This window comes from Mytilus californianus, unplaced genomic scaffold, assembly GCF_021869535.1.
Source record: "Mytilus californianus isolate M0D057914Y unplaced genomic scaffold, xbMytCali1.0.p SCAF_1, whole genome shotgun sequence".
NCBI classification, from domain to species: Eukaryota; Metazoa; Mollusca; class Bivalvia; order Mytilida; family Mytilidae; genus Mytilus; species Mytilus californianus.
Window position 1 is genome coordinate 65,692,430 of NW_026262581.1, and position 25,868 is coordinate 65,718,297.

General features: G+C 31.9%; 1 protein-coding gene across 4 annotated transcripts; it reads left to right on the top strand.

The window, feature by feature from the left end:
• The first annotated feature begins 11,387 nt into the window (after positions 1–11,387).
• Positions 11,388–25,611, top strand: LOC127722466 (2'-5'-oligoadenylate synthase 1A-like). 4 transcript variants are annotated; one of them, XM_052229321.1, is made up of 7 exons: positions 11,388–11,476; positions 16,706–16,874; positions 17,785–17,924; positions 21,308–21,426; positions 22,688–22,872; positions 24,495–24,679; positions 25,332–25,611. In XM_052229321.1, the coding sequence occupies exons 2-7, from the start codon at positions 16,710–16,712 to the stop codon at positions 25,498–25,500; spliced, it is 963 nt and encodes a 320-aa protein (XP_052085281.1). In that variant the 5' UTR covers positions 11,388–11,476; positions 16,706–16,709; the 3' UTR covers positions 25,501–25,611. The 4 variants fall into 4 exon arrangements, with proteins under 4 accessions (XP_052085281.1, XP_052085276.1, XP_052085280.1 ...); XM_052229316.1 differs by lacking the exon at positions 11,388–11,476 and adding an exon at positions 11,487–11,559; XM_052229320.1 differs by lacking the exon at positions 11,388–11,476 and adding an exon at positions 12,510–12,574.
• The last annotated feature ends 257 nt before the right edge of the window (positions 25,612–25,868 follow it).

The following is a 25,868-nucleotide window of genomic DNA, read 5'->3' on the forward strand; positions in this document are numbered from 1 at the left end:
TGGATTTACCTTCATCTGGAACGATCATAGCCAAACATTTGAAAGCCGAGGATGTAAAAGTACCACTATACGTGAAATTCCGATTATTTATATATTGAAATGGCAAAATCTATTCTTAATCTTTACTGATCAGGCTTTGTACTTTTAAAACCAGTTTTAATACGATACGACGAAGTACCTTTTTTATGTATCACTAATATCTAAATCGTGTTGTGTATAAATATCAGAGAACAGACAAATATTCACTAAAAGTTCACTCTTCTTAAATGTATAGTTTCAAACAATAGGATAATAAATTTAAATGTTCATTATGCTTTAATTTGAGAGTAAGTTTGAAGGCTGCAAATTTGTAGGGATTTAAAATAAAAATGATTTTCGTTCATTCATTGGTTTTAAAAAAACAAGAATCAAAATAAACATGATAGATACTTAAAACAAGGAAATAAAATAGATTGCAAAACAATCATTTATGAAATTGTTCATAGAACGTGATACAAACAACTATTCTGTTGAAAAATAGTTGTTTAGACAATAAATTCTACATATTTTAGAGTTTTATGGAGAAGTCGTGGAAGCATTTTTCTAGAGAAAAACCATTAATATTGCTAGACAATCATTTGTGTAAACAAAACGTGTAAAGACAATTTGTATAATCTTTCAAACTTGATTAGGGACTTTCCGTTTTGAAGTTTCCACGGAGTTTGGTATTTTTGTGATTTTACTTTTTACATCTAATCAAATGCTTAAGAAAAAATACTTTTGACAATATCGCAAACTCTTAATATCATTTAATTAAGATTACCTTATTTGATGCACGTTAAACGGAATAATGATAAATTTGTTAGCATAGTCATCGTGAAATCTGGGATCAAAAAATTACTTTTTTCACATTTTTTAATATAAGCTTGATTTATTGTCGAATAAAATATTTATCAGAACATTATTGTCCAACGGAGGACAACTCAATTGCAGTTTTAAAATAGACAAAAAATAGAAAGATTCGAACGTCTAAAAAAAATTCAAAATATCATACCAACGATAAATTATTGATAATGTTTGCACATGATCGATAAAAGAGAAGTACTACTTTTTCAAAAATAATTGACGAAAAACAAATATGTACATTAGAATAACCAAATCGTTGTCAACTACACACGTATGTACAACAACAACAAGCACAGGCAGTTAAAGTAAAATTCTTAACTCCGTTTTACATGTTTTAGGATGATAAATTATATACACTGAGTACATAAGCTATGTATGTATCTGTTGAATGCGACAATTGTTCTGTTTAATTATTGGATACGGTGTATTATATCTTTAATTAAGGAGAATTTATTCATTTGAATCTTTATTTTCCTGATAAACACACACACACACACACATATATATTTGTTATCGCTTTTTCTCGCTATATTATACAAGTGTGTCAACACTTCTTACAACGCACATATAAGGCTCCTTTCTTCTTTCTCCCGTTGTATAATTTAGGTTCACAAATGAAATGTCTGTCTTCAGCTTTTGAGAAGTGTTTATCATCATGCAAAACCTATTAATCCAGAAAAGGCCTTCACAACATAAAGTAATATAGAGCGTTATCAGATACTCATAAGCAAAGCGTGGAAACATGATATTTAATTCAATCTAATGTCTTTATACCCGATCTTAATTTCAATTTTACTGGTTTTGCACTGACCTCACTTTAATAAGTCAAACATAAACGTTTGGGATTTTTGTTTGATAGATTAGACAGCATCTTGCCAGATTGATGTGGTGCTGAAAGGTGGTATTTAGATCGGCATAAAAGTGTAAAACTTCATCCTTCTTTTCTGACATTAATAAATAAAGATTTTTTGAAAATAAGATTTGAGTAAAGAATATCTTTTTCAGTGTAACTAAAATATTGAAATATGAAAAATTTAACGAATGTTAAATATTTATTAAGATTTTGTTAATGTGTCGTAGAATTACTCCAGCAAACCACTGCACCAAAGGCATAGTAAAACATTTGAAAATCTCAAATACACACCACTTCTTTTACTGACAAAAATCGTAAAAAATCACCAATCTGTGCTTTTTATATTTGTATTAAAATGATGATTTTGGGATACCTTAATTACACAAGAATTCAAACAAAGAACGTAACATACTACAACATTCGAATTGTTTTATGAGAATTTGTTCCAAGATTATTCTTATACTAGTAGTAAAAAATGGGACACTTTACTAGCGGTGTACGTCATATGTGTCCTAAAAATAAAATAATGCGAATTTGGTTTTAATCTCATTCATTAAATGTTTGCCACAATATCTCAATGTTTGACTTTCCTACATATGAAAGATTGTCAACATCTTCTAATACATCACCCCTAGTCTTAATGTGGTATAGACACATGGGGATGTCTGGAATCTCTGACAAACATGACGATTTCATAAGTTTTACGGCTACTATCCCAAATTAAACGACCGATAAGATGTGTCTGTGTCTCAACTCATGAAAAAAATGTTCGCTGTGTTAGATCTTTAACATACCATAAATAGTTTAGCCTAGCAGTTAACCTGCTGAGTTGTATTTATTTTTGTTACATTTTGAATGGTTCTAGATTGACATGGAGGATGATGCATGCATATCAGGTTACGTTTATCCTATCGACGCAATCGTCGACTATCCGTTTTGAGAGGAAAAGGGGATATAACGCGTTTTTTTAAAATCTTGAAATGTCTACTGAACCATTTAACATCGGTAAATTACTGTTTTTTTTTCTCATTTCGTATTATTAACCGATAGTCCTTAAGAATTACCATCTACTCCATCCTATAGTGTTCACGAAATTTCAGCATAGCAATTATAAATTGGGTCAATATCCCTAATGAACCTTGAGATTATGTAATTAAAAAAAAATCAGTCATTTTTGGATTATTTCATGAGGAGAGTAACATTTTTCACCATCTTTCGGGGTCTTGCAATTTGTGGGAAAACTAATCTTACTTGCCACCCCGAAAATTTAATTAGAAATGTATAGATGTCTCATTTCGATATGAGCCATCATATACATTCAAGTTCACGATATGGACTGAGCAACAGAGGAAAATATTTCCATTACCGCCTATGGAAAATGAATTACGCATTTGACCCAAATTGTAAAGTATAATTTCAAAGGTGATTTAGTATTTCATGGTGCAATGACCACAATTTAGGATGATTGCTGCTGAAATCAAGGTCAGTTACACTCTTTTAGTGCTATTTGATTAAAAACAATACAAAATGGCTTCATTTTATCAAAAATATTCAAATTTGTGCTTTTATACAGTGAAGAAGCAGAAACAATTATATTTTAGGGATGACCAATGTAACTTACCCAAATGGCCAAAGAACAAAACTGAATGTAGCACGTTCAGCAAACATTGCAGTTGAAATTAACCGATTTTGACAAACATTTAGATGCCTCACACCTTTTTTGTCACAATGCATTGTGTGTAAAAAATGAAAATAGGATAAAAACCCATCCTTACACACACAAGACACTGAAAAAACATTGAAGCATGTTTATGCAAGTTTATAAACTCAAGGACAAACATTTATGTGTTGTTTTACCAGTGATTACCATTATTTACAGTACAAGGGAAGTAACGCTTAGTGGTTTCATTTCACTGTGTCAGAAAATTGGGACATATAATCAAATGAAGTTAACATGCTTAAAGACCTAAATGAAAGTGAAACATATAGACAAATAAATGAACAAAATGCAATAATTAATAAAATAAGACAACAAAAAACAAAATAAAGAATAACAGATTGAAAATAATTGAAAATATGACAAAGTTTAACTGTAAATGTTGTAATATTCTTTTATTCATTTTACAAAATGTTTTACATGGCTTTATTTTATTTTAAATTTTATTTTATTTTATTGTGTGGCTTTTCGAATGAATGCATGTATTGTGGATGGATGTTCACATGCATTGGGAGATACGAAATTATGTTAGTGTCTGATACAAGGTTTAATTCAGTGTCTTGGACCATTATCCCATTTTCATAATTGTTTATTAAAAATGAAACAAACTTTTTAATATAGATATAACAACTAACTCAAAACATGCACATACATTCATGAAATTTATTTTTTTTAATGATAAGATATATTAATCCCTGTAAATAAATAAATAAATAAATAGATAAATAAATAAATGCAGTAGCTTCCTTAAAGGCTGAAAAAAAGCAAATTGAGTAACCTTTTAATACAAATGTAAACATGGCCAAAAACTAGAAAGAGGGACAAAAGATACCAGAGGGACATTCAAACTCATAGATCGAAAACAAACTGACAACGCCATGGCCCAAAATTAAAAGACAAACAGACAAATAATAGTACAGATGACACAACATAGAAAACTAAAGTCTAAGCAACAAGAACTCCACCAAAAACTGGGGGTCATCTCAGGTGCTCCGGAAGGGTTAGCAGATCCTACTCCACATGACTACAACCTGACTGTGGAACGAATTCTTTGGGACTTGCATTCTGACATAGCTTAGATATAAACTGATGTTTTTTATATCCGCTTTTTCGCACTCTCTTGTTTAACAAGAAATTCATAGCCTGCTTTTTGCGAGCCTGTAAACTGTTAAATTGACTCGTAAACGTTTTTGATATGCACAATCATACATTTCATGTTTACGTATTTTTTTCAGAGCCGCTACAGCACGAAACGTTTTACCTAGAGCACAGCCTACAGCTTTCAGAGTCTTAACCAATGCAACATCCCTTTTATTAATGACTTTCAAGACTGCTGCAGATGCACGGTCTATGGCATTGCGTGAATAATTTTGATTTTTAGGTAGGTATGTAGAAAGTGTTCTTTTGACAGACTCACACTTGTTTGTATTGCTGCAAAATTGCATCTGATTTAAAGCGGTCTGAGAAAGTTTCATTTCTAACAAAGATTCTCTTAATATATTGTCTTGTTTGGTTCAAAAGACCTATTTTATAAACTATGAATTTTAAGGTTAATAGATTTTTACCACCATTACATAGTGTTATGCTCCATCTACAATAACCGCTAAAAAGATTTACCACAGACTTAACAATACGAGGCAAACATTTGGAAATGTATTTTCGGTCATATATTTTGCAGATAATGATTGCATTATACCGTGTGACCGTGTGACCGTAATCTTAAATCATTGACCAAAGCTATTTTAATATCATTTTTTGGGGCCTTTGTAACTCCAGGGAACAAACCGACACTAAAATTTGGATCTGAGTACTTCACGGAACTGTCTTTGACCCCTGCAAGTCTATTTACTGACCATAAAGACTCAAATATTTCATGCATAACTTCTTGTAAAAATTGTACATTTTTTGCACCCCATCAGTAGTACAATAATCCACAAGTAAATTAAGTTGGCCATTTTTTTTTTACCTATTTCATACCCAAGATCCTTCTCACTCAAGGGATCATACTTATTAGTGTTTGCTGTGCAGTACTCATGATTAGTACATTCAGCAGCATAACCTTTACCGCGTAACCATGCACCAAGCCAGCATAGTTAGTTTATTAAGTGAAAACCTATGATATTAAGATTGTCGGTTTTATTTTCACAGGTAATACCAATTGCTTGTGATGCACTTTGTCCCATTTTATGTCTACTTTTTATATGAAGACTTTGTAGGTACTATCTATTTGTAATTTTATTGGACTATTTTTATTTAAACCAAAGGTTTGATTTCTCCTTCTGAAATTCTCAGCCACTTGTTTCGGTTTCATTCTCAGCAAGTTTTACAACCTTGTCACAAACATTATTTGTTATTTTCTGCATTGTTGTTTTTGCCATATGAGGAATACATGAACTAGCCAAAAGTACTCGCGCGCTATCATTTTCAATATTAGAGTTAATCACTCCAGTCTGAAACCCGAAGTTAATTGCAGCACTCTTGCGGCCAGGACGTCCTGTGTTTAATTTCTCTAAACAGGTAATATTTTTTCTGAAATAAATTTACACTTGGTACATTTCATTTTCCAAATCCAACCGATACCCCATTGAGTCTCTTGTACCAGTTCAAAATGTGGAACATTACAATTTGGACTTTTATTTATATGACAAATTATAAGATTATAAATCATTATAATGTTAAGATCTCGCTCTATCTACTGTTCTGTTTTCAGTACTTTTCTCCTCTAAATATTCATCTAGATAATCATCAGACAATTTATGGGTTCTTAGTAGTTTGACCATAGTAGCGAAATGTTTGGTTTGTGGAGCTACATAAGATTTCTTATCGTAACTCTCTTCTGAGTACAACTTGAACTCTTTTTCAGTAAGTCAGGGTAACCAGACAAAATCCTTGATGGTTTTAGGTGTGAAATATGTAGTGGAATAAGAAAATTCAAGTTTAGGTGTTGCTGGTGAAACTTTCACAGAAGAATTTTTTAAAACCGGTGTAGATGAATTTGTTGCTAAGGATTCATAACGAAATAGATGTGCTTGGTAACCAACCTTATATTGGTTTATTTTCCTTTTCTCTTTCATTTCCAAAAAAAATATACACTCTCTTATGTTGGTACAGTTCTAAATTATGACATTATAAGGTTATGACGTAACAAAAGCGATGACGTCACAATGTACACTTCACCAAAAAAACCCAAAAAAACTCCATTTTTCCCTATTTGAACACACACACAAAAAGAACTCTAAAATGGTTATTACTTGATGGATTTTAAAACTAAAACCAGTTGAAGAACGGTCTGTGAATGATCTTAACAGTTATATAAAAAAATCAACTAACATGATGATTTTTATAAAGTCAGTAAGGCAATAAAGGTTTATGATAGGCACTGTCAGCTATGAAAGGTAAAATCATTTTTTTTAAATGTGAATTGATAACATGGTTTTTGTGCTTTTTTCCATCAAAAGATATAAGGAGTATTAATAAGCATGCCTACTTTAATATATTAGAAATGAGCTTATTTTATTTCAGATGGGATAAAAACTTCACAGAATTGGGGCAATATGCGCAATTGTTTCTCCATAGGCGGTAATGGTAACGTTTTCCTCTGTAGCTCAGTCCATATCGTAAACTTGGATATGTATGATGGCTCGTTTCGAAGCTGAGACATTTTCACATATGTGGTTGAATTTTCGGGGTACGAAGTGTGTTTCATTTTTCCGTAAATTAGAATACCCCGAAAATACTTTCGTGATGCGGCTCTTCCTGGTAAAAAATCCCTTTTTTTCACACAATAAATTCTCTGAAAATTTAATACTTTGAATACATTTAATAACTCCATAGTTTTTACACATTTATTCTATGGTCCTCTACTTTCCAAATCAACACAAATGGTTAAGCTCAGTCACTTGTTAAAAATAGAAACATGTCCAATATCACTACACAGAGATTTTTTGTTTACACACACATTTTGTGTTCCTCAATTTGAGGCGCATTAGGGATATTGACCCATATTGAAATCCATAGTTCTGATTTTTCCCAATATTCCTGTGTAATCTTCATCGGTATGACTTTCTGAGTAAAACTGTGAGTTTTTGTCCATTTCTGAAAGAAAATAAAGTTGTTTCAGCACTATAAGGCAATGATCCTTTTATCCCTATATTCATTAATTTTGAGTACAATGTGTACGTATAATATTGATTTCTTCCAGTATACCTTCACAAGTCGCAATATAGATAAAATATCTAATGATAACCTTTAATTACAATATAAAGACCCTGTTAAAGCATTTAATAAAATTTCTGATGTCTAAAAGTGCATTTTGACAGAGAAATTATGCAAAAATGTAGATTTCATCCAAAAACTCTAAAAAATACTTAATAATTTTTGCCACTGGAAATCTGGTATTTTCTACCTTAAAACCACACTCTAAAATGGTGTGAATGTCATATTTATCATATAATTAAAGCGCAATGAAGTGCAAATTTACAAAACTTGACCTTTCACATAATTCTATTTTAAATAAAAAGGTTTTTTCGAATGTATTGCAGTGAAAACCCTTTATCAGTGAGAAATGCCCATAAGCTTTTAAGTAAATATTATGACATCACACGTATTATGATGTCATTAAATAGCGACTGATAAAAATAATGCTAAGCATAGTTTGCAGTGTTACATAACGAACAGTTGCCTCAGGGTTAAAGTCAAAATGTCGAGTCGAAAAGATCAGTAACTAAGCATTTTATATAATATCAAGACCATAGCAACAGTTTTCATATTAGCATATTTTCATCATCCTGACTGTAATTTCAATTGCATAAAATCCATAAATAAACAATTTAGAGCTTGCCTAACAAAAAAAATTTTTTACCAGTAATTCAGAACTTTTTAAAACCTCTTATTTACCATCTCAGGTTAAACTGGAATGATATGTCTGAAACTAAAATAAGACAAAAAATTACTCAGGTTGTGTTATCATTTCATTTAAATACAAACTGTATAATTGAGAGGGAAAAATCAAATCCTTGAAAGTTTTATCACAAATAAAGAGATTCTTCTCTCTTGTGGCTTCACAACCTTCATTTTAACCTTTTTTATGAGGAGCAATCAGTAGTAGCTTAATGGCAGAATAGGTAAAGCACTTTGTTTTTGGAAGATTTGACCCTCCCCCTTTTTCACTGAGAAAAGACACTATTTTGTGATTTGTTACTGTGCATTAAAATATATAGCAATTCGTGCTTTTCTTAAAATATGTTTGTCTGTTTAATTGCATGTATATGTGACCAGCTGCTAATTAATGGTCAAATTATTGGTGTAAAACAATGTATCACTATCAAATTATATTCGTCCGAAGTGTGTTATTTCCCTTGATTATCAGCTATTCCTGTAGCATGTGTAGACTGGAATGATAATGACATAACAATGTCTTTAGTGTGTCATGTTGACTTACAATTTAACAATATCAAATCTTTCCAAAAGAAGTTAGTCCCTTTTTCATGTCAATAACATGTGCCAGCGTCTGATGTAAACACATTTTTTTTGTGCTTAAAAGAAGTGCTCCAGCCCCATGCCAGTAAAACATTTCAAAAGCGAAAATTGTTGCCGATCTTTATAAATAATGTTAATCTAAAACCAGCTGTGATGGCTAGGTATTTATAAAAGACAACTTACCTTCATTTTCACAATTTTCTCTGGTGTACAAGATGCAATCATTCATAAATCAGTCTGACAACTTCAAATATACAGTCTTATAAATTGGGGCAATATGCGCAATTGTTTCTCCATAGGCGGTAATGGTAACGTTTTCTTCTGTAGCTCAGTCAATATAGTAAACTAGGATATGTATGATGGCTCGTTTCGAAGCTGCGACATTTTCACATATGTGGTTAAATTTTCGGGGTACGAAGTGTGATTCATTTTTCCGTAAATTAGAATACCCCGAAAATACTTTCGTGATGCGGCTCTTCCTGGTAAAAAATCCCTTTTTTCACACAATAAATTCTCTGAAAATTTAATACTTTGAATACATTTAATAACTCCATAGTTTTTACACATTTATTCTATGGTCCTCTACTTTCCAAATCAACACAAATGGTTAAGCTCAGACACTTGTTAAAAATAGAAACATGTCCAATATCACTACACAGAGATTTTTTGTTTACACACACATTTTGTGTTCCTCAATTTGAGGCGCATTAGGGATATTGACCCATATTGAAATCCATAGTTCTGATTTTTCCCAATATTCCTGTGTAATCTTCATCGGTATGACTTTCTGAGTAAAACTGTGAGTTTTTGTCCATTTCTGAAAGAAAATAAAGTTGTTTCAGCACTATAAGGCAATGATCCTTTTATCCCTATATTCATTAATTTTGAGTACAATGTGTACGTATAAAATTTAATACTTTGAATACATTTAATAACTCCATAGTTTTTACACATTTATTCTATGGTCCTCTACTTTCCAAATCAACACAAATGGTTAAGCTCAGTCACTTGTTAAAAATAGAAACATGTCCAATATCACTACACAGAGATTTTTTGTTTACACACACATTTTGTGTTTCTCAATTTGAGGCGCATTAGGGATATTGACCCATATTGAAATCCATAGTTCTGATTTTTCCCAATATTCCTGTGTAATTTTCATCGCATTAGGGATATTGACCCAATTATTCGAAAAGGTATACCGAAGGAATTCATACTGTAATATAAGTAGAATCTGACATTCGCTGACCTAATATGGGTCAATATCCTTAATGGACCATGAGATGAGGAACTCGACATTATTATAAATATATAAAAATATCAGTCCACCATACAATTATGGATGTTGTGATTTTAGAAATTGACATAATTGAACTATAAGAACTGTTTTATAAAGTTGATGTGATGAAAAAAGAAAAATGTAGATTTGACATTAAATAAATGATTAAAAAGACAATTCTTTTATTGCATTTTATGATCAGAATTTTTGGATTATTTCATGAGGAGAGTGACATTTTTGACCATCTTTCAGGATCCGGCAATTTGTGGGTAAACTAATTTTATTTGCCACCCAAAAAATTTAACCAGACATGTATAAATGTCTCAGCCTCGATATGAGCCATCATACATATTCAAGTTCACGGTATGGACTGAGCAAGAGGAAAATGTTACCATTACCGCCTATGGGAAATGAATTACGCATCTTTACCAAGTTGTCTACATGCTCGTTCTTTGATCTCTTGTGAAAATTGTCTCATAAGCAACCAATCCATCTCTCCATATTTCTATATTCAAGCAAGATAATGAAAAAAAAAAACAACACTTTAAATGTTCTACGATCTGTATTCTGAATAGGTTGATCGTTATGGTATTTCATTTTCTCAAATTTAGGGATTTAACTGCATCATATGCGCATTTCGACAATTCTTTCTTCAATAATACTCGGGGCTAAAATATTGGAAAGTACATAATCTAATTCAAACGGTGAACAGCTGAAAGAACAAAAAAGGACCAAACGAAAAAGCCAAAACCTGACATAGAATCGGAGCTTTGCTTGAGGGAGATATATTCCCAAATTTAAATGATTTCCAAAATATTATAACAACAACAGCAGATTACCGTTCAAATCTTATCAATCAGAAAGAAAATACAAATCAAAGTAAAATATTATATGTCGGAATCTTATAAAGTCCAAAGTAGCGATACTGGATGCGTCAACAGGGTAAGCCACACTCAAAATTTCACAATCGGGAATTGAACACAATTGGTTCATTAACAAATAAGACGACTATTTTGTAATCCGCAAACAGATGTCGCGTTTTATGTTGATTGACCGTAAAACTGATGTAGTATCAATTTCAGTCGAATTTTTGGTTATGGTACATGTATGCAAGTTTATATATATTTGTCAGTGAGTGAAACTTATGGAAATTTTCTGAAAAGTTTCTAATGGTTTATTTTTAGAATAAAAATGCAAGAAAATTCCCAGTGTATTTTTAATTGAATGTCAAGGAACTTTTCAAATTGATACTGGATTTGTATTGGTAGGTACAAAATGAAAGTAGACTTTATATATAAAATAGTGAACGAAACAAACGGTGGCATATTTATTCCTATATTTTACCAGGTAAGCTGCAATAGCTATTAGTAAATAATTTGCTTTTAACTACAATTATTGAATAAAACGTTCTCTAGTGCATGCAATTTAGCTACCTAGTTTATTCATTAATTAAATAATTAAGTAACAAATTTGTTTCACATTACAGAGTGGATAAAAATTCAGAAATACTTACGAGGATATTAGTCTAAAATGTATTGATGACAAAGCTTCTTTAACGAATTGTTATTGAAACAACCCTATCTCCCCCGCAATGATTGCAGCTTGAATGGCTAGTTATTGTCTAGATTCAAAGTCTTAGATAATAAAACTTTAAATCTTAATAATTACACCTTAGAATTTCCTATAATATCTCTCATTTGTAACTCGGTCTCGATGTTGTAATGTAGAATTTAAGTGGAACTAGTTTAACGTTACATCTTACAATATATCAATACGCAAGCAAAACTGATTTCAACTGTTTGGACAATTCCTTAAATCTAAGACATGGTTCTGACGTCTTGTGCTGAAACATGGTTCTTAATCTGTGCTCAAACATGAATATATAGACCCCGGATTATTGTTGAAAACTGTTTTTGTTTTGGCCCTTTATATGTTATTTTGGTTATTTTTGTATCCTTTTATTCATATGTTGATGCCCGTTGCTAAAATTTATCGTAAATGGCTAAATTTGAAAATCTTAGCTGTTTCTTCAATTTAAATCTTACCTTATAATTAAGCACTAATGGACGATTTTTTGTAGTTCATAGAGAAAAAGGGCAAACGAATCATTCGTCAATCTCTGAACTACATAAATATATTTCAAAAGATGGATGAAAAATGCATGGTCATCCTGTGGAAGGTTACTAAAAAGAAGCTATTTGAACTGAATTACTATTCATTTAAATGGTACGTGAAGTAACTTTTCCTATCTAAAAGATAAATACGATAATGAAAGTAGATTTTCTGAAATTTGATGAACATTGACCTGACATAAATGTAATTTTTGAAAGAAACGTAGACATTTTGTCCTATATCTTAGCAGGTAACCTGTGATGATAGAAAGTGTCTTAAAATTAAATAATATGATCACAAACAAAAAAATTGTAAGCGCTTTCACTTTTTTCTCGCTTGCGACCAATGCTGTGAAGCAAGACATAGTCGTCGTCTTCGTTGCAACCGTAACGTAAAGTTTCTGATTAAGTTCCATTTCATTGATTCTCTACCACAAGACTGTGATATTAATTTTATGATTAAATGTGTTGATGAACAAGTATACAATTATATATATATATACAAATTTTTGCACCTCATGTTTGCGGTATACCATCTTTTCCGCAAGTTTTTTGTTTTCTATTTGGTATTAGATTAAAATTAAGATCCATTTTGTTACATCTGTGATCCGTTTATTTGGCAATCGCCATGGCAGTCAGCAGGGTTTAGGAACATCCGTTGTTCGACCTGCTAGTCAAATGCGTTTTGTTAAAATATTCTTTTTTCACTTTTTGGTCTTTTGGAAAATGTTGTTTGTGCTGTATTTAGATCCAACGCAATCATAGGTTTGAACGTTGTTTTCAATTTAGACTTGTATATATAAATTTATATGATCCGTTCATCCTATTTTGACTCCTCAAAATTCAAGAGTATATCCTAAATTGAGATAAATTGTATGGCTTTCCAAATACCGTTTCGATTCCTAACATCACTGAAGAGACATTAATTGTCGAAATCCGGATATGGTGTACAAAAACCTTTGCACCTTTTGTTTGTAGTATACCATCTTTTCCGCAAGTTTATTGTTTTCTGTTTAGTATTAAATTTATAATTAAGATCCATTTACTAGTATTACATCGGTGATCCGTTTATTTGGCAATCGCCAATGGCAGTCAGCAGGGTTTAAGAACATTTGTTGTTCGACCTGTTAGTCAAATGCGTTTTGTTAAAATATACTTTTTAACTTTTTTTGGTCTTTTGGAAAATGTTGTTTGTGCTGTATTTAGACCCCTCTAACAAGAAATTTGTTTTGCATGCACACGTATAAAAATTGCGGTTTTTATCCAACGCAATCATAGGTTTGAACGTTGTTTTCAATTTAGACTTGTTTAAATTTATATATATATATGTACAAAACAACACCAATAACAAAAAAAGAAAACTATAAGTGTAATTATTTACAAATATTTCGGATAACAGATATCCTTCACCAGTATGATTATGATCATGGATGTCAACTGAATCATATCAATCTACTATGATTAAACTATAATAATCTTGAAATTACAATCATTGACCACAACACTGCTGGTCTTGGGATGATAGACTCACTCGGGAAAGATTTTGGATAAGAAAATTAAAAACTTTGGCATCAAATGGGATAAATGAAAAGATGTAGTTCGAATTCGCGCAGCGCTTTACATTTGGGTTATATTACTTATTACTACAGTCTCTGCTTCTATTTCCTTACCTTTCTCGACTCTAAATTTTTTTGTAATTATATCAGTTTAAATTGCTTGGTTCTAATCATTTTTGGAGGGATGTAAAAGTACCCAATCACGTTCAACTATTCAACCTTAGTCGAAATTTATTATTATATTTCTAACTTCTATTTATTAGGGATATTTAAATACGCAGCCTCTGTTGTAATTACTCTACCGTTGTCAAATTTGAAATATTTACAAGCTTAGATCGGTCAGTGCTGTTTATTTGGAATGTTTATTCACGCAATCGTTCTTGTAACATCGTAACTGTCGTCACCTTTTAAATTTTAGAATTGTGCCAGTTCATATCGCACATTACTATTTTTATTTGAAGCATATCTTTGCTCTCTGTTGTAAATAGTTATATAACCTATGTCATGTTTAAAATGTTTAGAACTGTACAAGCGTCTAAACTATGATGTTCGGTTTAACTGTTTTATTGTATAAATTTCAAGATTGTTATAGTTTAATCAAAGTAGATTGATATGATTCATTTTACATCCATGATCATAACCATACTGATGAAGGATATCTGTTATCCGAAATATTTATAAATAATTACATTTATAGTTTTCTTTTTTTTGTTATTGGTGTTGTTTTCTACACTTTTCAGGCGTTTATATGTATATATATAAACAAGTCTAAATTGAAAACAACGTCCAAACCTATGATTGCGTTGGATAAAAACCGCAATTTTTATACGTGTGCATGCAAAACAAATTTCTTGGTAGAGGGGTCTAATACAGCACAAACAACAATTTCCAAAAGACCAAATGAGTGAAAAAGTATATTTTAACAAAACGCATTTGACTAGCAGGTCGAACAACTGATGTTCTTAAACCCTGCTGACTGCCATTGGCTATTGCCAAAAAAAAAAAAAAACGGATCACAAGATGTAACAAAATAGATCTTATTATTAATTTATATATATATATCTATAAAACTAAAAGAGTGAATTTGTTTGATTTTCAGGAATACGCTTTACTGAAAGATGTGTAGTTTAGATCGTGTGGGTTGTTCTCCCATTAGTATATCTACTCTTACAGAGAGGCCAAGATACATAAGAGATATTTAAACTCATAAGTTAAAAAAAGAACAGCTTTCAACACCATGGCAAAAAAAGGAAAAATGACGAAGAGACAAACAACAGTAGACAGTTCTAGGATTCTTTTACGTCATAAATATGCATATCAAATATTTTGATCGATACACAGACGTATCCATCTATGTTTAACTCTTGTTTAGTCTCTGAAAACTACGCCTTTTTAGATCCTTTTGTATTTTGTGTTATCAAAAATTTTGTAAACTATCAAATTAATGTGGTTTTATACGATACGCTTCTAATGCTATTAGTGTTGCCTCCCTTTGCATTGACACGATGATTATCGATATTTAAGACTGTAAGGGAAAATCTATTTCATTGGTACTGTATCAATGGTCTTTGATGAACACTAACGATGGTTGCTTGAATCATGAGATTATTTGATATATTGGTACATTCATTCTAGAATTTTCCACGATCTGGAGAATTTAAATTTCAGAACTGCGTTATGTAAAAATTATCATTAAAATACAAAAAATGGAAAAAAAGTATTTTAGTTTTTTTGCTCTGGATATTGTCTTTTAATCATAAAAAACTTCTGTCCAATGTTTAATTCATTGCAATAAAGGTAAATTCTAGATAAAAAAATATGCACAGAGACAAATTTCAACAAACAGTAGACTTTTGCAATTTCTACATCAATGACAGCATTCTGTTAACAGTAAATTTCCATTCTGAACACATATGGTTATCTGCATGCGAAGAGTAGTTATGCAAGTTAAATACATGTATTAATTACTTCTCAACTGACACTTATTTACGTTCATTAGATGTAAAAAGGTTAAATAAAATAAAGCTTTCTGTTACCTCTGTGTCAAAGTATGAATTTTGCTTTTACTTTTTATTTGTTTTTTAGCAGTTACATATCAGACTTAAATTTCGGTTTAATTGGCCTTCATATGAGCTTTTTTCTGAACTAATGAGGTTCGATGAAGACGCCTGCTTATAATTTTGTAGTATAATTTTCTGTGAAATGGCTGGTTTCTAGCAGTATAAGTAATATGCACTCGGTCTCTTCAACATACATTTACATTTATATACATGTCGTAATATTAGCCAGAACTTTCCAGAATTTATGTCAACTACTGACACAAAATGTCTTTTTTATGTACTGGTTATTTTTTCAGTCATTTTTAATCATAATAAAGGATAATAAAAATTGCAATCATGCAGCGGTGAGTTGCAGATACAAGTATAATGACCAACTTGAAGAAATACAAGTTAATCTTCAGATAAGTTTTGATTATGTGTCTGTAGTCATTAGTTTCACAGTAAATATTCAAATGAACGTAAATAAACGTTTGTTTAATAATTTATAGAAAATAAAAACACTGAAACAAAATGACCAGAACCTTTATAATAACATTATAACCTGCTCCTGGATATTATATTCAGTAGTTTAGACTGACAAGCATATAGTTTTACTTGGTATTTAGCTGTGCAGAACATTTATATGCACATCACATGCTTTATGATCAAGCAATATATATATATATATATAATCTAAAAACACTTTAAATAAGTTTTATACTTAAATTGCAGTGCTGACATGTTGATTAAAGTCTGTAAATGAATAAGTTCTTTTTCTTCATTGCAGACATATGGACTTCGAAGGAATAAGATCCGGTGAATCTCTCTCTTGTTTTATCGATCGTGTGGTAAATCCGAATACTAACTATCTTAAACAATGTGGAAAGACTATTGATGAAGTAGCAGAGGCCTTGAGGTCTAGTCAGTTTCAGTATAGCGTGATGCGTACCATAAAGGTATAGTTTTGTTTTTGTTGAAATCTCCGTTGAAAAAAGTTTAAACCGTATGTTTTCATTAATAACATTATATTGAGGTCACAATGGTTTTTAAAGCAAAACATCAGAGTGAATATACCTTTTTATGCTGCGTTACATGTGTATTAATTATTGGAATAACCTCAATAAGGGACAATGAATTAAAATTGGCCAAATTGGGATAAATTTGTCTATATGCCATTTTGTTTTTGTTTGTTGAAATAGTTATTTGTTTTTATAGTGATTACGATTATATTACAATGTTGACTACTGTACGCCAATTTTTGACCATTTTTACCTGTTTTGTTCACACATTGTTGTCAATATAATGGAATTCTATGCGACTGTCATCCAAATGAGAGGGTTAGCTAGCTATAAAACCAGGTTAAATCCACCATTTTCTACATAAGGAAATGCCTGTACCAAGTCAGGAATATGACAGTTGTTTTCCATTCGTTTGATGTGTTTGAGCTTTTGATTTCGCCATTTTATAAAAGACTTTCCGTTTTGAATTTCCCTTTGAGTTCGGCATTTTTGTTATTTTACTTTTTTGTTATTTATATATGAAAACTACAATATAAAATACGACCCAAAAAAGCCGAAAAATCATTTTACATTTTTCAACTAAAAAGTATCCTGCTAGATCATTCCAAATCCTACAAGCACTGATCTTCAACTGGGTGATGCCCTCGGTGCTATTATCACGCGATCAGTAGATCCGATCCATTAGACGAAATCAACTTGTCGAGAAAACACATTTCAAGATGAGTTTATTTGTATATAAAAGTGCCATTTACTAGTACTATAACCAATGTATTATGCCTATTTATTAATCAAACTTGTGTTTTTATCATTTCTGATTCCTTGCACAATGTTCACTTTTGACTTAAAGGGAGGATCTATAGGGAAAGGAACTGCAGTTCGTGGACTATCAGATGTAGATCTTATATTTCCAATATACGACATCACCACTGTAGAAACTCTTAAGCAAAAAATGGACGGTATTAAAAACGCAATTGACAGTCTTCTTCGGTAAGCATTTACTTGTTAACAAATAAAGCAGGTATTTTGAAATGTCTAATTGTCGAATTCTTTAGTAAGTTGCGTATATTCAACGTCCTTCACAACAAGTTAATGCTCCAAGTCGAACGGGTATTAACATTCAATTTCCATAAATATTTGGAGAAAACACTGTAAGCATTATATTTAAAGACTCAGTGTATACTCTCTAAGCGTTCATCTTAAAAATATATAAATAAAAACAATTATGTTTACAATCAAAATTGTGTTTTAGCTACAATCAACTAAGACATTATGTAATATAAAATTTGTATTTTGGACCATACGCGTTGATCATGACCATACAGGTATATACTCATATAGTCCTACTATACGGGTATAGTACGGGCAAAAGATATCAAAGGGACATTCAAACTCATAAATCGAAAATAAACTGACAACGCCAAGGCTAAATAAGAAATAGACAAACAGACAAACAACTTTACACAAAACACAACTAGGTAATTAACACGATAAACGTAGAAATGTCAACCCTACATGCTGTAAATTCCCTTTAGAATATAGCAAAGTGCTCTCGGTCAATAAAATTGAAGGACTTGGTGTTTCTTAATTGTGAAGAAAGAATGTTAAACATGTTCTGAATAAAGGATTGTTCTATTGTTTACCGTCTCATATTAACATGATTTAAATATGATTTAACTAATTAAAAATTATCCTCCCCCAAATAAAGCTAGAAAGCAGGCAACAAACCATATCTTTTACTTTTTGAAGGCTAGTTTTATTTTTTTAAAGAAATCATTAAAAACAAACTGACCTATGATGACAACCTCCATTCGGTATCTTATACTTATTCTAGAAGTTAAGATAATTATAGGAACATTTCGATATAAAGAATGGTCTATTGGAACCAAAGTTGTTTGCATCAGACTAGTTTGTTCAAATGAAAGACGACAACAGCCCATAGCATTCATTGACCCATGTTTCCCAGCGAAAGAAAATCCTATAAAATAAGATGATAATCAGAAGTTATATGCAATGTTGAATATTTAATTTTGGAAACTTGTGCCTGTTCATAATATATATCAGGCCAGGATTAAAATTTTGTACGCCAGACGCACGTTTCGTTTACAAAAGACTCATCAGTGACGCTCGAATAAAAAAAAATAAAAAGGCCAAATAAAGTACGAAGTTGAAGCGTCTTGAGGACCCAAAATTCCAACGGTTTTGCCAAATACAGTTATGGTAATATATTCCTGAGGTAGAAAGTCCAGGGCCGTAACTACTGATGAGGCAGACGAGGCAATTGCCTCGTCTGATTTTCTGACAAAAAAAAATTATGAGAAAAAAAAAAAAAAGAAAACTAGGGATGCAGGGGTAGAAAACATCTTTATCATATCAAGGATTTAGTAATGCATACTTCGAATAGTAATCAATGTTGACGTGCAGCTTCTGTACTTTTATTTCAACTCGTTTGGTATCGAACTCTCTGCCTGATTACCATCGGCATTCGACTGTAAACCGGCATTTGGTTCTGCAATCATTTATTTCCCGCTAAAAAGTCTCTTGAACAAGTTCGAACGTCAGAGATTTTGGTTTCCGTAGAGAAGCTACTATTGACATTTCCGGTCGGTTTTTGCTCATGTGAGAAATCTTTTTCTGCCATTCGGCATTTTTTAAAGACATGGTGCAGTTCAACAATGACCAAGGACAGATTATGTGAATTAGCCATGCATCACGTCCATTGTATGGACAAAGATTTGTATAGTGAGACTATACAAACCCTTGGTACGGACAATGTCGCGCAAATGAACGCAGAAGCTGTTCTCACCTACAGTGACTATCATGACTACAGGTTCCAATCTTTGGGCTTTATTAAAGTGTTATTAAAATGTGTGTTATTTTGAATGAAGCGTTCAGTGACGGATCCAGAAATTATCATAAGAGAAGGGGGGGGGGGGGGGGGGGGGGGGGGGGCACTGACTGCCTAAGAGGGGGCCTGCTCCAGTAATGCTTCAGTGATTCCCTAAATAATCAACCAAATTGTTCCCACAAAAGGGGGGCCAGGCTTTCTGGAAAACCCTCTAAATCCGCCTCTGGCGTTGACCACACACACTTGTTCAGCTTTTTCTACTATCAAACATGTATTTTACTGTAAATTGATACATGTTTGATAGTACAAAATTCAAGGCAAGTATCTGTCAGCCGGCTCTGATAGCCTAATGCAGTTCTTCATACGGTAAATATGAAACAAAAAAACGGATGTAACAAGTTTTATTTCGGACCCTAATATTACAATTTTCGGGTAACCTCCCTGATAACCTGGGGGCCTCACTCGGCGGCCTCCAAACCCCTGCCTCGTCTGTTTTCGATGCCTAGTTACGGCCCTGAAGTCCTTAGTTTTTTGAACAATTAAAAGTTTTGTTAACAGTTAATTCATAGTTATGACCATATCAATAATACTTCATGTTAACACAGAAGGGCTGACTACTGGGCTGGTGACACCCTCGGGAATGAAACATCTATCAGCAGTGGCATCGACCCAGTGGTTGTAAATAAACAAATCATGGATACCAGGATAATAGTGTTGTACGTTAGACGCGAAATAATAAAAAGGTCAACTAAAGTAAAAAGTTGAATTGCACTGAGGACCCAAAATTCCGAAAGTTTTGCCAAATACAGCTAAGATATTCTATTCCTGAGGTAACAAATCTTAAATATTTCGAACAATCCAAAGTGTTGTAAACATTTAATTCATAAGTTTGACCATATCAATGATAATTCATGTCAACACAGAAGTGCTGACTACTAGGTTGGTGATACCCTAGAGGAGGAAACGTCGTCCAGCAGTAGTTTCTACCCAGTTGTTGTATCGTAGATACCAGAATTTAAAGTTTGTACGCCAGACGTACGTTTCGTCTACAAAAGACTCATGAGTGACGCTCGAATAAAAAAAATAAATAGGCTGAATAAAGTACGAAGTTGAAGAGCATTAAGGACCTCAAATTCCGAAAGACTTTGACAAATACAGCTAAGGTAAGCTATTGCTAAAATATAGTTCATGTCATCACAAAAGTGCTGACTACAATTTTGATTGAAATGCAGACAAGGATTTCCATAAAAAATGAATAAAGTGAATAAGACGGTAAAATGTATTCAGTTATTGACAACGACAAAATCAACGCACGAAAACAGTTGTGTTTTCAGATTTTGACGACGATGACAGTAAAGTACATACATCATGTACATACAACATGTACATGTGAATATAAATTGCAGTAGAAATATCTAGGTATATATAACAATGTTTGTACGTTTACTAAAATTTAGAATAAGTATGATTTTTCTCAACAAATGGATTAAACTGACTTTTCGTTATTTCCATTTTCTCCTTCCAGTTCCCGATTCACGGTTAAAGACTCAAAAATAACGACATGGGCTTATAACACTAATATTTTAATTGATGGGTCATGGCAAGAGGTTGACATTATGCCCATTCTCAATATAACAAATGATCGTAAGTATTTTATGCATATTTGATATACTATACTGTATATAAAGTGTTTTGAATATAGGAGCATAGCCATCACACAAGAGTGTCAATCTTATTCATATAATGAGTGCGCAATTGTCTAGAACAACAGTAACACGTAGTGATGTGTAAACAGCGATGCAAATTTCGCCTAAATACTTGTGAAACAATATTGTAAAATAAATTATAATGAATACATTGGTTCGACTGCTTATACATACTGTAGCAGATGGAGGATTGGTAGCGTTTTAATTTATGTATAAAATATGTGCCTGTATCAGCAACCGCAACTGTAATGCAACGGCTAACTAAGTAATAATATGATAGCACAACCTAACTATAGAATGGTAGCCTTGACATTTGAATACAGACAAAGTTGCATTTCGAAATGAATTGATTAAATTACCTAGTATAAACACCTATTTATCATTACATATTATTATTAAAATCAATAAGTTCAGTAATTTATAATTATTTACAATATTTTCTGATTACTTCAATTCTTATACAAGAATAACAAAAAACAGTTAACTAGCTACTTCTCTGGTAGCTGAGGTAGTTAATAAAAGGGTATAAATAAACTCATCATAGATACCAGGTAAACCCTGGTTCAATTACAGGGTAAATGGACTTTGAAAAAATAGATATGCAGTTAAGTAGCACAGAACATAATCTTATCACTTATTCCGTAATATCTAAAATCTAGGAAATTTTATTCAACAATCATAGATGAAATTATCAATAATATAGTTAAATAATTTTCGTTTTGTTCCGCGAACGACAACACTGAGAAATCCTATGAGCTTTATTTAAGGTGGTACCCAACACCTTGACTAATATTAATTTGACTCGTTTAATTTTCCTAAAATTTTGACAAAATGTTTACTTTGACCCTTTGACAAAAATATAAAAATTTCAAATAATTTGAACCAACCACTTTATCAGAAAAATTTCACTGGTTATATAGCAGTTTGACAAACACTAATTTTTATCATTGAGAAGTTTAATATTTCCTTAACAATACAACGTGATTAAAACGTTTAATTGATTTTTACAGAGTTATCTCCATGTAGTGTTAGGTACCACCTTAATATGCCTTAGCTAAGATCAAACCTAAGCAAATGAGACTTTTATAATAAAATGAATAGATAAATATATGATATCAATTAATTATGTGAAATAGAACAAACTATTTACATGTATATCAGTTCAAAGTTAATAAATTTTGTGTGTGTACATTTCTTAGCCAGCAACTTAACTGATGAGGAAATAAAGACGATACACACAAAAATGAGGAAAGAAGCTGGTAGTACGGAAAGAGGATATTACAACAGATGTTTGAGACCACTTCAAACAGAATTTATTGGAAAGCATCCAGAAAAGATAAAAAGAGTCATTAGGTTGATCAAGTACTGGATTAAAACGAATAATGTAAGTTATATAGTATGCAACTTTCCAGGTATTTTAAGGTAGATGCTGGTAGCTTTCTGAAGTCCATCAAAATAAATTACTACTGTAAGCTTAATCAATAGAAATACACACTGTTATACTGATAATGTCTCACAGAACACGTACCCACTTTGCAGTGTTTTGTTTTTATATATCTTGACATTTTAAAAACCTTAAAGGGGCATTAGCTACGAGATATAAAAAAAATTAAAATAGGATTTTTTTTTTGGTTCAATCTTTAATGAAAGTGAAATAGTGAAATAATAATTCGCTTTAAGCAGCCAGATTAGTTCAGTTTTGTCATAATAAGCTAGTAACATCGCTGATGAATTATTCAATTGCAAGTGAATAATTCGACCTCACTGAATACGTATTCATGTGACCTTCAATTTAACCTCTTAGCTAGAGATTGGTTACGCATGTACTATGCGTGTTCAGTCATTAAAAGGAAAAGAATGTCAACATGGAAAGTGAAACAAAGGTGAACCATTTGGTTGACTGATTCGATCCACAAAAAATCAATCTTATACAGGTAAAAACGATGTTTAACTTATCAAACCTATAACATGAAATCAAACAGACATAGAAAAATCCAATTGCACGTGGTCGCATTCTATTTATATTTATGTTTATGTTTATATCGGGTTATGTGACCGTCGACAGTCTTCGGAGGTCATCTCGACCAGTCTATATTTGAACATAAAAAGTAAAATTGATCATTTTAAAGCCGGATTCGTCTACCTGACTAAATTCTAACATCTTGGAATTATAAACTTCAAGTAACAAAATGTTGTTATCTGTTTTTTAGATTGAAGGAATACTGGTTAAACAATTTTAGATAATAACTTGTATATTTCTATACCCCCTGTATTCGTCGATATGAAGGTGTACTTCGATGCCCGAAGGAAAAAGCAATCCTTGATCATTTAACACGGTTTATTAGTAGTGCTTTTCCTTCTTAAGCATCTGGAGTAACCTCTTTTTTGTGTCATACGGTCTTAAATATATTGTGTTGTATTTGTTTTGGTATCGTCTTTTGTTTCGTTATTTGTTTCGCCGAGGTGTTTTCTGATTATTTCGACTTGCAATTTATGATTGGCCCCTTGATTGCTTTTAATTTCTCGAACTTTTTCCTTATGAGATACTATACAACAGAAACGTAAGAGCTGAATGAACCGAAAATCAAACTTTTAATTACTAAGGATTTCTTAACCCAGGAATTATTTACATTAGCTCTATTTGGCAAAACCTTCAGAGTTTAGGTCCTCAATGATCTTCAACTTTGTACTTTATTTGACCATTTAATGTTTTTGATTTGAGCGTCACTTATGAGTCTTTTGAAGACGAAAGGCGCATCTGACGTACAAAATAATGAGTCCGGTGATGAATTTTGTATATGGTACATATGAGCCAATAACTGTGACATGTACAATAAGTGCTCAGAGTTTTGTCTAATCTGAACACCGGAATATATATCAAATAGAGACCAGCGCAGCTATTGATTTCAAAGTGTTATAGTTCCCTGGTGACATCTGGGTACTCCTTATATAGATTCGAACTTGAAAGATAATCAAAGTAAGGTAAATATTTTCAATTTTTTGCAGCACACAATAATAAAGTCGATTGCAGTCGAACTGCTTGTTATTGGAGCATGGGAGGATCTCGGGAAGCCACATCCAGGTGTAGCTGAAGAAGACATAGCAAAGTTGGTCTTCGACAAATTAAGAAACTTCGGAGATATAAAATTGTCATGGACAAATTATTATAAACCAACAGATTATTCAATACCGTAAGTAAAGTTTTCGCAATTGTCTCCTTTACACTATGGTATTCAAATATAAAATAAAAATTACTCTTTTTGTGTGAGATATTCCGACTAACCAGTGTTCGGCCATTATAAGAATTGGTAAGTGGGAATATAAAACGAATAGAATGAACGGACATATCATTGAAAACTAAAGCAAGATAAACAAACATAAAATACAGTACACAAAAGTGTAAATATGTATAACAACACCAAATGTTCGTTTAGGTTTAAGGGTTAAAGAATTTTACATGAGCGATGATTTATAAAAATTACCTTTTGATGTTTAAGGGTCAGACAATCCGCAATATTCTGATACATAATCATTGGATATGATTAACCAACATATTTCAACAGGTGTACATTCAGTGCTGCAGAAATGGTTGACCCCATCCGAAGCTCATGTGAGCTCTCAAAGTGTATGTTCGTGTTGCCTAATCTTTAGTTTTCGGTGTCGTGTTTATGAGCTTTGTGGACTATTGTTCGTTATATTTCTTTTTGATCATGAAATTGTCGGCTTTTATTCTACTCATGATTTTGATTTCCCCCTCGATATCTTCCACTTAAATACAAACACCGTAGTTTAAATATGTACATTACAATACAATTTATAACAATATAAATCGTGTATTTAAAGATCAACACCATATATACTGGACCCAGTAGACCCTTATAATAACGTGATAAGCCAGATAACCAGACATTATTGTCGAGGTCTACATGTTCCATCAGCTGACAGAGAAGTCATGCAGCAAGTTTATCAGCTTCAACGTGATGCAGAACGGGCTTTCAGAGGTTTTAAATAAGGATGGTGTGCCATTTATACAACTGTTAATTTTAACATTATACTGATTATGATTTCCAATAACCTGCTAATTTACCAGCATATATGATCGACAATAAAAAGTTCAAATATATATGATTTTTATTTCTGTATGGTCTTGATTAGAGAATACTTAACAACTTGTTCATTATCATTTAATAGAATAAAAAAGTATAACAAGAATACCAAACTCTAATACAAATTCAAAAAGGGGACGTCCATAAAAATTGACAAAATCAAACATTGCCAATAAACGGAACAAGTGAAAAACAATTGCTCAATTCTCGACGCATTTTCCAAAGAAAATAGTGGGTTCAACTTTGTATGACAGTTGTGTATAGTTCCGTCATT

Coding starts and splice junctions, on each gene's coding strand:
- LOC127722466 (XM_052229321.1), top strand. CDS start 16,710: ATGGACTTCGAAGGAATAAGATCCGGTGAATCTCTCTCTTGTTTTATC. Junction 16,875..17,784: donor GCGTGATGCGTACCATAAAG/GTATAGTTTTGT, acceptor TTTGACTTAAAG/GGAGGATCTATAGGGAAAGG. Junction 22,873..24,494: donor ACTGGATTAAAACGAATAAT/GTAAGTTATATA, acceptor AATTTTTTGCAG/CACACAATAATAAAGTCGAT.